A 12700-nucleotide genomic window follows, 5' to 3' on the forward strand; every position below is an offset into this window, starting at 1 on the left:
CTCAATACAACTGGGGAAAAAAGAATGGTACATTTTGGCAATGGTACAACTTGCAATTTCTTCAAAAGATCTAAGAACAGTTTTCTGTTTTCTAAAACAAACAAAAATACCACAGCATGTTGCTCTCCTTTCCATCTTGAAAAGAAAGAAACAAATTAAAGTAGAAATTCCATTATGAAAGAAATTCGGCTATGTATCTTTATTGTTTATTTACTCTGCCCCTCCATTGCCATGGATAGCTTTCACAGAGATTATTTCGTAGTTTCCTAGAAACTTTCACAAAGTAATAAGTTAACTACAGAAATAATAATAGGAGCCACCTTCCACTGAATTCTTACAAGAGTCTGGTACTGCAGCAAATATCCAGCATATGCTATTCCATTTAATTCTTTCAGACAAACATGGAAACTACTATCATTATCAACTTGTTGTGTAGGAAGCAGCTAACACTAGTGATATCAAAAGACCTGTTCGAGATTTCACAGTCAATAAAGGGCAGAGCCAAGTTATGAACCCCGGTCTGACTCCCAAGTTCAAGCTCTCCCAACCATGCCTGCTGTAGTGCTCCTGACCTCCTTGAAATCAAAGGCCCAGTTCTTCCTCATCTGGAAGCCTTCGAGAATTAAAACACTGCCTACTCCACTGGAGGCTCAAGAAACTGTTTAATTGAAAAATCAAGAGTCATTTGAAAGCATACATTGAAAACATGATGGAAACCTACCATTAATTGCCCCATAGCTCAAAATTCAAATGTACGTCAATGTCATTTATTAGGTTTGATGCCTTCCAGAATCATAATAAATAGGTCATTTGTCAAGATGATGGAAAAATATGAGAAGAATTCTACCATCTATCAAAGAAACTAAAAGACAGGCATCCACAATGTATCAAGCACCAAAAGAACTACTAGTTTAAATACAGAGGGAAAGGAAGCAAGTTTTGGAAATATTAAAACCATGGTTCTGATCCAGGGTCTCTGATTTTCTACCAATGGCCACAGCAAAGTTGCTTTCTCTCTCTTGGTCTCCCTTTCATCAACATATTTACATATATATACGTTTTATATATGTGAGTATATATATATAATTTATATAAGGTATATATTATGTAAATTTATTATATAATTATGTATATAATCATATATTATTTATTATATAATGAATATATAAAAATTTATATAATTTACATAATATAAAAAATCATTGTTTCAATGGAAGCCAGCATGATTATTTTACTGTTATTTACTAATACATCAATGAAATTAAATATGCAATATAATCATATGCCTGTTTAAAGTATACTTTCAAATTCCAGTGAATGCTTTAGTGTGACTATGGTAAAAAAAAAAAAAAAGTCACACAAGAAGAGACAGATATATATCATTTACATTTTCACTTTTTAAAAAATCTTAACATGGGTGAAAAAAAAAAAGATTCCCAAGGTTACCTAATCTGTTATGATTTAACAGCATTTTAACGTTTTCTAAGGAATGATAGCAAAGTACTGCATCTCTTCAAACTTGGAATTTACTGCCTGTCTGAGTCTCTGCTTGTGCCAAATTAAATATACAGTATAATGTCCATACCAGAAATAACAGAGCAAGCTTCCTGCTCTATTCCTTGGTTGAATGGGCCCAAACCGAAGAAAAGGAGACATGATTTTATTTAATCATCTAAATAATTGTTTTCTTCAATTTCTTGGTTTAGAGGGTACTCCAGAAAAAGGAAGCTTTAAAAGAAATTGCCATGTGAATTCTCAGGCCATTTAAAGGAAAGGTTTTTTTGAAGGCCCTACATTTGAAAGCCTCAAGAAAAAGCATAAAAAGAGTAATATTAATGAACTGCTCAGAAAGTCAGCTTCCCTGAGCTATTCCACAGCACCCAAATGGCTGAGGACGGAGGAATGTAAAATCTCTTTGCCTGTGAGGTACAAATGACATTGCAAACTAGATGATGTAGTCCTTCTTCCCAGCAGATACCACCCAAAACTCTTCTGAGGAATTCTGTAATACAAGAGCACAGAGAAATGGGATGGTAAAAGGAAAAAGACGTCTTGGGGGTCTAAGGAAGGTTGCTGGGGTTTTTAAGGTGAGGGACATGATCATATGACTACCCACAGATACACAATGCAGGTGACAGAGGAGATAAAGTACAGGGGCAATGCCTTTAAATAGGCAAAATGTGGAAAGGGACAATTCATCCATTGTGACAGGAGGGAATGAAGTGAACCATAGATGGGAACACATTTAGGAGCTGGGGAGGCATGGCAGAGAAAAGATGAAATAGTTCTTTTCCAATCGCATCAATTTTCAGTGAAATAAGAGACCATCTTTGGCTAAGGATGAGGAGATGGGGGAAGGTCTGAGGACAGAGATGTGAAATGGTCATCTCAGAGAAAGAAAATAAATATGTAGATAGTGTGCCAGGATTGTGGGTAAGGGTGAGGGACCACTTGAGAAAAATGGTGGTGAATGGAGAGGGAGCTTGTCAACATGGTAGCTGTGTTTTCCTCTAGCCATATTCATACTTGAGTGTGGGCGTAGATTGAAAGGAGCATTAAGTCTAATCAACAGTGGGCTTTTGCCACTTGAATACAAAGGAGACGGTATAGTTACCAATAATAATATAGTCATTTATTACTCATAGTGCAGCATCAATATCACCTGGAATCAGACAATGCGTCTTACGATTTCTATGTAGAGATTCATATGCATGTTAAAGCCTGAGAAACACCTGAATGGTAGTCAAGTGCAAACAGGAAAAGATCATTAAGGGCCATGGGACACTAAAGAAATGAGATGCCAGGATGTTGCTTGGGTCATCTAAGTGGATTGTAAAGTCACCAAGACTGTTGGCAGAAGAAATAACTGGGTCAAAGGAAGAGATGAACGGAGCCATGTGAGAATAATTGTGCGGGTGATAACACATAGCCTGGAAGGCTTGGAGTCCTGGTGGTGATTGAGGCAAATGTGTAAAGGATGATGGGATTGGTGTTCTTTTAAGGGAAGGAGGTAATTGTGGTTGTCTCATTCCCCAGATTGGTCTCTGTGGCAGTACATACTAATCATGAAGGCAATGCTGTAGCTGAAGAGATTGTGGTTTTTTTCCAAGGAACACATAGAACTCTGCGAGCTCCCCCAAGTCCTGCTGGTAGTATGGACTGGGAGAGAGATGGTCTTATCAGGAATCCAGAGGGAGCTCAGTGGGCTTCTGTTAGATCCATATACAAGCATGCTCCTTAGGGCACAATAGCAGTACATTGTTAAGCATTTAGGGCAGAGATGGCCACCCAAAGATCTGTGCTTGCACTACAGAGCACAATAATTCTGTATAAGAGTAGAGAAGTTCGTTGGTCTCTGAAAAAAAAGAGGGGAGAGAAAGAGGAACAGAAAAGATGGGGAGATTCTTATGCTATTCAAGATAGTAAAACTCCCCAGTAGCAGCCAAAAGATATGGTTAAGACAGGTGAGACCTCCTATCAGAGACTGTATAAGTTTCATCTATAAAATCTCCCCCTTTTCCTTGAAAATGTTCAGTATAGTCTCCTCTCTTCATGAGTATATGTGTGAATGGATCTTCTGGAGAGAGGGAGAGGGGTCAGTAAGGATCATGAGCCTGGAAAGTAGAGAGGAACATACAAATACAGGCTCCTAGCATGTTAAAGAAATATGGGAGAGACTTTTGGATACACATGGGTTATGAAATTAGGGGGATTATGATGTTAAGCATGTATGTAAAGTGCAGTGGCCCCACTGATAACCATATTACACAATAAAACATATTCTTTTTGAAGACCAGCCAATTGCTTTCTCTGCACTCTTCTCTCCCATCCCCCAAAATCCTGTCTTTATAAATATAAATGTCTGAAGGGCTGAGAAACACTGGACTAATACCAATGCATTAAAAATCATCAGCATCACATCAGCATTATGTAATTATTAACCCCTTGGGCTAGGTGTTTCTCAGAGGCAAGGCCCAATGGTAATGGTAACAAAAGAAACACTGAAATCCACTTTTTAAAAATCTGAATTCTCAGAAAAGCACCCACCAAATCTATTCAACAAGTAGCAGAATGACTATCTCAATTCTCTCTACTTTTGTTTGGTTTACTCATTTTCAGAAAGTTGGCAGTTGAAGAATAGGGAAGAATGAACACAAGTGGATAATCAACCCGAGAAGTTAAGGATTGAGGGTACATAAAATAACACGCAAATGAAGGATCCTTACTTTTCAGAAATTTACATTCCATGCATTCAAGGTCTGTGATCTTTCAGATAGGGTTCAACAAGAATTAAGCAGAGTGAGCAGGGTGCCTAACTAATTCCTGAGACCATTGGGGTCTTCCATTATAGACTTTCAGCTCCAAATGCAGACAACTCAAATTAGATGCAAAGCTATAATTATTCTAGAAAACTGAATTATAATTATCCTGGCACTCACCCATAAAAATATTTCCCAAATCTATTTTAAAAATTAAAAACAGACCAAGGTCTAGAAACATATCTAGGATCCATCTTAATATGCTGGTTTCATTCAAGCTGAATTTGCATTTGTTCCTTAATCACAGTGCTGAACCGGTCCTCTACCAAGAAAAAACAGATGAATTCTGAGTTCCTGAGGAAAGATCCTAGTAGATCTTCTCTTATTTCTTACAGATAATAAAGCTGCAATCAACTAGATCAAATAAGCACAGTATCCACTTTATGTGACAGGGACAATTCTGGCAGGAAAAGTACATTTCTGTCTTCAAAGAATATATACACATGCACACACAGAGTCTCCCATATCCTTTACCTACCCTAGTAAAAGCCAAAAGATTCTAAATTTCTTTTAACCTCACAGTAAAATAATTGACAGCATACTCAAGACTCCTGAGCACAGGAAGGACAGCCAAGGTCCTTTTTTTTTTTTAATGTTTATTTATTTTTGAGTGAGACAGAGAATGAGTGGGGGAGGGGCTGAGAGAGAGAGAGAGAGAGAGAGGGAGACACAAAATCAGAAGTGGGCTCCAGGCTCTGAGCTGTCAGTCCAGAGCCCCAAGTGGGGCCCGAACTCATGAACCGTGAGATCATGACCTGAGCCGAAGTCAGACGCTTAACTGACTGAGCCCCCCAGGCACCCCGACATACAAAACTTTTTTAAAAGACATTCTATTTTTTCTGGGGCGCCTGGGTAGTTCAGTTGTTTAAGCGTCCGACTTCAGCTCAGGTCACGATCTCACGGTTTGTGAGTTCAAGCCTCGCATCAGGCTCACTGCTGTCAGCGCAGAGTCTGCTTCAGATTCTCGGTCTCCTTCTCCCTCTGCCCTTCCCCACCACCCCCTCTCAAAAATAAATAAATAAAACATTAAAAATATATATCTTTAAAAGACATTCCATTTTTTAAAAAAATAATCAAAAAATAAACTATAAACCTTACACTACAACACAGTGAACACATCCCTATGTGATGTGATTTGGAATTATACTATAAAGCCTTCCGAGTCAAAAATGCTTTCTCCACACACCAAAAACTAAAAATACGCCTTCCATTATTAGTGATGAACTCCCACAGGTTCCAACATTTCCCTCTGTTAAAATGCCTTTGAGATGGATCTCCACAGTCAGTGATAAGTATCAATTAGTTGATGGCAACCTTTCAGCCATGAGCAAGTTTGACGGAGAGGGTATGGTTTGGAATAGAAGAAGCAACTGGAACCACAGCACTCTCCTGTCAAAGGTAGCAGGATCTGAAAGACTAGTCAACAAGGAGGCAGATCAGGGTTGGGATCCATCTATTCAATACAGGTATCAAATTCCTTTTTTTTTTTTAACATTTATTTATTTTTGAGAGAGAGAGAGAGAGAGAGTGAGCAGGGGAGAAGCAGAGAGAGAGGGAGACACAGAATCGGAAGCAGGTTCCAGGCTCTGAGCTGTCAGCATGGAGCCCAACTCAGGGCTTGAATTCATGAGTGGTGGGATCATGACCTAAGCTGAAGTCGGACGCTTAACCAACTGAGCCACCCAGGCGCCCCAGGTATCAAGTTGCCTATCAGAGAAGTGAGAAGGCTGAATTTGATGATCTCTAAAAAGTTCAAAAATGCAGCTTTTGGTAGGTCTGGCTAGAAGTTTAGCCACAGAGGGCTAAGAAGTAGGGAACCCAAATGTCACTAACAGTGGTCATAAAAGCACTGCTAAAGAAAAAAGGGGAGGCACTCAAGAAAATGTCTTCAGGGGTACCTGGGTGGCTCAGACAGTTAAGTATCAGACTCTTGGTTTTGGCTCAGGTCATGATCTCACAGTTCATGAGATTGAGCCCCATGTTAGGCTCTGTGCTAACAGTGTGGAGGCTACTTGGGATTTTCTCTCTCTCTCTCTCTCTCTCTCCCTCTCCCTCTGCCCGTCTTCAGCTCACACTGTCTCTGTTTCTCTCAAAATAAATAAATAAAAACTTAAAAAGGAAAAAAGAAAAGAAAAGAAAATGTCTCCACTACTGTAGTTATGCCAAAAGGCACTTCTACAAGGAAATCATAGTAACGCCTCAGGGACAAGGAGAAGATACACAGAAATAGAAAGCGAAAAATTCCAGATTCACATTGGGTCACTGAATTGCTCAAATTGGTATTAAAAGAAATGGAAAAGAAGCTAGTTTTGCTGAAGGAAATAATGTTCTTAAAACCAAAAGGATGAGTAGCAGTTGTTGATGGATTGATTTCCTGGCAAATGCAAAACGCTGACTTCTACATGCTCTGTCAAGGCCATTAGCACTGAAATGGCTACAGTAAACTTCACTCCTTCATTCAACAGATATTTACATGGTGCCTAGTCCATACTTCTGCTGGATGTGAGAAAGGATATGGTGATGAAAAAGACACCTCTAACTCTTAAACGTATTAGAGAAGATATAACAAATATATTAGTAAATACAATGAGAAATGAATCTACAAAGCTAAGCAAAGGTTAAGGGTTTGGAAGAAGAGTTAGTTTCTGTTCTTATTTTATTTGTGAAAGATCACAATTCCTTCACATATTCATTCACACTAGCCAACATCAAGAATTTCTAAGGACAAGTTTAGACACTTAATAAAGAACAGCAGTTCCTGAACCATCTGCTTTGCTCTGAAAATAAAGATCCGTCACACGCGAGTTTTCATTTTACTCCAACCCTGTGAGAATATTATTGTCAGCTGGGGTAGGTAACATTTGGTTTATAATTGACATGGTGAACAAACCATGCTTTATAAAATGGCTACAATCAGTGTTTCTTTGGGGTGAAAAAAACACAAACCATCATGTGTGGCCAAAAGTCACTCACTTTCAGCAAGTTCCTTTGATCCATTTAAGTGTCCTGTTACTAATCTTCTGATGAAGAAATGTGCAAAACACAGAATTTAAAGTGAACAACAGAACCTTGTTATAGTCAGACAAAGATACATAACAGAGTATCCTGAAAGGTTTTTTTTTTTTCTTAGCAAGGGAAATAATTTCCCAAATTCATATCATATGAAACTGCAGATTACAGTAGCCCAACTCTATGTTGTATGTATTATTCTTACCTGGTAAGGAACAATACTGCCATGAGCTGTGCCCCAACGTTCTGCTTCCTTTTGGGCAATCAGATAATTAGCAGCTACCTGGCTCAGACAGGCCACCTACCAGAGGAGGGGGGAGAAAAAGGTAGTTAACCCACAATTATGAACAGAAGGTTATACTGTGAAAGTTCTCATTTGAGTTCATTTCATGTCAGTGCAGAAGAAAATAAAAGAAGAAACCCCAAATAGGTTAGAAAATACACAGGAGGGATGCCTGGGTGGCTCAGTTGGTTACATGTCCGACTTTGGCTCAGGTCATGATCTTTAGGTTCCTGAGTTCGAGCCCCACATCAGGCTCTGTGCTGACAGCTCAGAGCCTGGAGCCTGCTTCCGATTCTGTGTCTCCCTCTCTCTCTGCCCCTCCCCAACTTGTGCTCTGTCTCTGTCTCTCAAAAATAAATAAAAACATTTAAAAAATAAAGAAAATACACAGGCCACCATGCCTTCATCACGCAAAGAAAGATAGAGCGGTATTACATTATTGCCTGAGACTAAGTACGAATAACATTCAGCTCCCAGAAAGATCACTGGAGGACAGGGGTGCCTGGGTGGCTCAAATCGGTTTAAGCATCCAACTCTTGGTTTCGCCTCACCACGGTTTCATGGGTTTGAGCCCCACATTGGACTCTGCGCTGACAGCGCAAGGCCTGCTTGGGAATCTCTCTCAGCCCCTCCCCTTCTCATTGTCTCTGTCTCTCTCAAAATAAATAAATAAACTTAAAAAATAAAATTTAAAGATCAACTGAGGACGGAGGTCGACCCAGTAGATGAAATCCTGGTCCAGCCTTGAGCATCAAAACTACATCAAAATACATCAGCATCTAGTACATTCCTTTCCCCTCCTCACCCGTGTCCTTTTGCTTTCTGTCAGGATGACAAAAAGAAGAGCTGGTGTCATCCCTGAGCAGCTGAACCAGCCATGAGCCAGGTTCCTCTAAAGTTCTCATTTCATGAAAAAAATAACAATAATAAACCTCTACTTTGTTTCAATCAGTTCAGCTGCCCAAAGCATTCTTACTGACACAGAGAATCAAAATTATTTGACTTTTTGAAATTCCCCGTGAATTGTCCTCATGTAAACAAAAACTGCTGTACCTCTCTCAAATTAGTCCTAACCCCATACCCTCATTATTATACCTATTTCATGTTTCAAAAGCCTTAGATCTCTTAAAGGGATCATCTAAAACCTTAGGGTCAACTTCTGACTCTTGCAGTATTTCATACCCATATCTTGAAAACCTACAATGATTCAATAGCATAGGAGGATAACATGAGGATAATGACTTCATTCCCGATGACCCGCCACGAGGAGCCTGTGTTCTCACGAATACCCATGCCCCCAAGGGCTGTGAACTATGGAAAGGCAACCTAATAAAAATTTTCCAAAGTTTCCAGAAAAAAAAAGCTTCTGGCCTCATAACATAATCAGGATATTCCACACATACCATGGGTTTATTTTCCCCATTCTGGATCATCAGGTATGACTGGGAATCTCCCAAACCAGTAAATCGAACATATCCCAAACTAAGTCTGGCTCCTGGAACAACTCAGGGGTGGTTTTTCAGGGCTCCGTGCCACGACCTGTCATTGCCCTCTCCCTGGCATGGCTTCTTGCCTCCCTCAAGGCCTATCAAGAGGGCTCGGCCTGGATGAATCTCCTTATAGCAGCAGACATTCTCCTTTACTTTATTCTTGGGATTTACACTCACTTTTATGTTCATTTACTGCTCTGTTGAAATTGGAACTGCCTTATGGCAGCTGGTTCGGCTGTACTGCCCAGGTGGCAAAACTAATAAACTTTGAGTCATCCACTTCTGGACCTCCATCTGGTCTCGGGCATTTGAACCATGGAGCATTCCAGGGCTGCCTGGGGCTGCCTCGTGCTAATCACCATTTCACAGATCACTTCTGTGTCTTTCAAAATGGAAAATCAAATCAACATTTTGTAGTCAAAAAAATGCACTGGATAGGAAGTCTAGTTTCATGATTTTGCATCTCTGTAAACTCTAAGAGGTTGTACGGCTGTAGGTATTTAACTACTTTGACCTTCAGACACATTCTCTATAAAATCTTGGGCATTTGGCCAAAATGGGTGCTTTTCGATCTTTTAAAAAAAAGGGGGGGGGAAGCAGAAATCCTGTACCAAACCACATAATGCACAAAATCCTAATGTGTGAGGAAGTAACCCCCAGTGTTCTGGTTGAAGCGGAAGCAGGCCTACAATGTCACCCGGGGCAGCATAAACACAGAACTCAATTTGCAAATAGTAAATGGTCTTAAATTTGCTTCCTAGGTCTATACTTCTGACTCTTATTCTTCTTAACAGTCTGGCAGATAAAAATGATACCAGGGATGCAACTGTAGTCATTTTCCCATTAAAGCTCTTCCTGAAATTGGGTAAATTCTCTCAAGTCTGAGGTTTTTCTATAAGAAAGGTTTTTCTTTGATCTAACTATATATGAGAGATGGGGGGAGGAGGTTGTTCTTCTCAAATAAATTCTGGTAAAAGTCACTCTCCAAGTTGCTCTGGTGCTACTGAAGGCCAAGGATTCACATTAATAAAGGTAATTCTCTGCAAGCAAAGAATCATAAGAGGCTTGGTATTTCCACTCTTTTAATTTCAAAGTCAACTGAGAGTCAACAGACCAACATCAGCAATAGCTGCAAGAGGTAGTGAACTGACTGGATGATCACAGGTTAACCTGAAAATCCTAGATTGATCTGACATGGTTGCCAGGAGGATGTATGGGCTGGATTCTAGGCTGGAGATGAGCCCGACTACCTCCTTTCTTGCCCACGACCTCTTTCTTTCATCTCAATTTTGACTTCTGTGTTTCTGACCCTACCTTGCTAAGCTATATCTTTGATAACTATTTAGTAAAAGCAGAGTTATTTAGAGTAAGTTTGAATGAAGAGTCAAAACTCATCTCACCAACTGTTTCTAAATGGGATGCCCTATCAGTTTCTTGCACACAACAGTAACTCATGAAAACAAAAGAGCATTTCAGGACTAACAGCCTCTCACTGGGCAGAACGGTTAGATAAGATTTTAAGCCACTGCCACCCAAAAACAAAGTGTGATTTGTCAGTAACTATTCAGAGGCAAATTTGGGGGAAAAATGAATTCTATTCAAAAAAAAAAAAAAAAGGAGCGACAGAGCTAAACTTAGCAACCCAATGTTTAAAAGGGGCATTGCAAAACTAAGAGTAATCTACTATTTGCAATGAAGTATTTTAAGGCAGGAGAAGGGGGAGAAAGTCAACAGCTATGACGTGATTATGTATGAAAAATCAGAGGCTTCCTGGCAATTAATGACAAATTTTCCACAAATCAAGAGAATGCAGGATGTGACTTTTAGGTTAATAACTACATACTGTATATCCATTCTAAATATTGCATTAGATCGTTACTTACATCCCCTAAACTTAGGGCCATTATTTCATCATGTGGACGCTATATAATTTACTCAGAATGTTGCCTTTATATGGTTTCATCTGAACAAAAAAGCCAACTTTGGTTTAATAATAATCATTCTGACAGAAAAACTATTATTTTAGATAACATAGTGGGTCCTGGTATTGTGTGTCTAACCAGAAAACCAATGGCATGGTCAAAGTGGCTCTCAAAGGGCACAGCCCCAAAAGACATGAGGAAGAATACACCCAATTATTTCCCAAAGCAGCCCCATGGGGTCTGTCACCACGTTTCACTTCTACCGAATGAGGATCAAACTGGAATAATAGAATTTTTCATCTCCAAAAAACCAAGTATGATGGGAAAAGTGGGGAAAACAACACTAGGATTGGGGTCCATTGCATCACAACTGGTCGATTTTTCCCTCCTGCTCCCTTGCACATATTCTGGCCTCCAACTAAGCTGGGCTAAACACCAATCATGCTTCACTTCTGCACCTGCCCATCTTTCCAACCATTCTTCAAAGTCCATTGCAGTGTCACCATTTCCACTACCCTCTCATCACCCAAGCAAACAAATATTTCCCCTGCCTCTGAACAAAAGCAACCCCTTAATCTGCCTAACGCCAGCTGCCCTTTCACAGTCCACCTTATACAACTACACTTATAAGATGGCAAAGCTAAGAAGACCTAGATCAGTGGTTCCTAAACCTACCTGTGCATCATAGTCACCTGTAGAATTCCTGGACCCACCACCCCCCCACCCTGGACCTACTGAATCAGACTCTCCAGGGATGGGGTCTGGGAAAAACATAATTTAACCAATGTAACCAGATTTGAGAACCAAAGCCTCGGGGAAATCTAGCCTAATCTCTTAAGGTTAGAGATGGATAAATAAAGGAACAGAGAAGGAAGTAACTTACTTGAAGTCACACAGCTGGCTAATGACAGAACTTTAAACTACTCTAACTACAGTGTCCTCCTCCTAACTTATTATCCATAGCTTATCCTATCCCTTCTTTTAAACCGGGAACTATTTCAGGGTAAGAACTGTTTGCTACAAACCCTTCATATGTTCTCCCAGCACCTAACATAGAGTTTCCACACTATTTTTTTAATGTTTATTTTTGAGAGAGAAAGAGTGTGTGAGCAAGGAAGGGGCAGAGAAAGAGGGGGACAGAGGATCCAAAGCAGGCTCTGTGCTGACAGCAGTGAGCCCGATGTGGGGCTCCAAGTCATAAACCGCAAGATCCTGACCTGAGCTGCAGCTGGACGCTTAATCCATCCACTGAGCCACCCAGGCGCTTCCACGCACTAATTTTTTTAACGCGTGAATGGAAACAGTAAGTATTAGTTTATTTACTCAACAAATACTGAGTGCTGCTTTGTGTAAAGTATTATGTCAGCTACAGGGTACAAAAGTAAAGAGAAAGACGCAATCCTGCTCTCTTTGGACTTAAGAATAGTGGAGAAGACAACTAAACAGTTATAGGAACTTGCATGGGGAGAACTTTAAAAACAAAGAGAATATCATGTGGGCAAGTCCTAAGGCAAGAAAGAGAGTGGCATACAGGGGGAAAAAAATCTGAAAGTAGACGCATATAACTGAAGCATGACAGGAAAGAGACAGGAAATGAAATTAGAGGTGGACAGATCCTGCCGGCCCCCGAAGGAGTCATTCTCTGCACATCTTTCAGAATGATCATTTTATTTTATT

The 12700-nt window shown here is 40.0% G+C and overlaps 1 protein-coding gene across 1 annotated transcript in view; it reads right to left on the reverse strand.

The window, feature by feature from the left end:
• SUGCT (succinyl-CoA:glutarate-CoA transferase) overlaps nucleotides 1–12700 on the reverse strand; it is a 330930-nt gene that overhangs the window by 135978 nt on the left and 182252 nt on the right. Inside the window, exon 9 of the mRNA XM_047095218.1 lies at nucleotides 7534–7629. Within this exon, the coding sequence (XP_046951174.1) occupies nucleotides 7534–7629 (96 nt within the window). The remainder of the gene's footprint in view (nucleotides 1–7533; nucleotides 7630–12700) is intronic.

This window comes from Lynx rufus, unplaced genomic scaffold (assembly GCF_022079265.1).
Source record: "Lynx rufus isolate CCGP_SWC_20201006 ecotype Redwood Valley unplaced genomic scaffold, mLynRuf1.p SCAF_4, whole genome shotgun sequence".
NCBI lineage: Eukaryota > Metazoa > Chordata > Mammalia > Carnivora > Felidae > Lynx > Lynx rufus.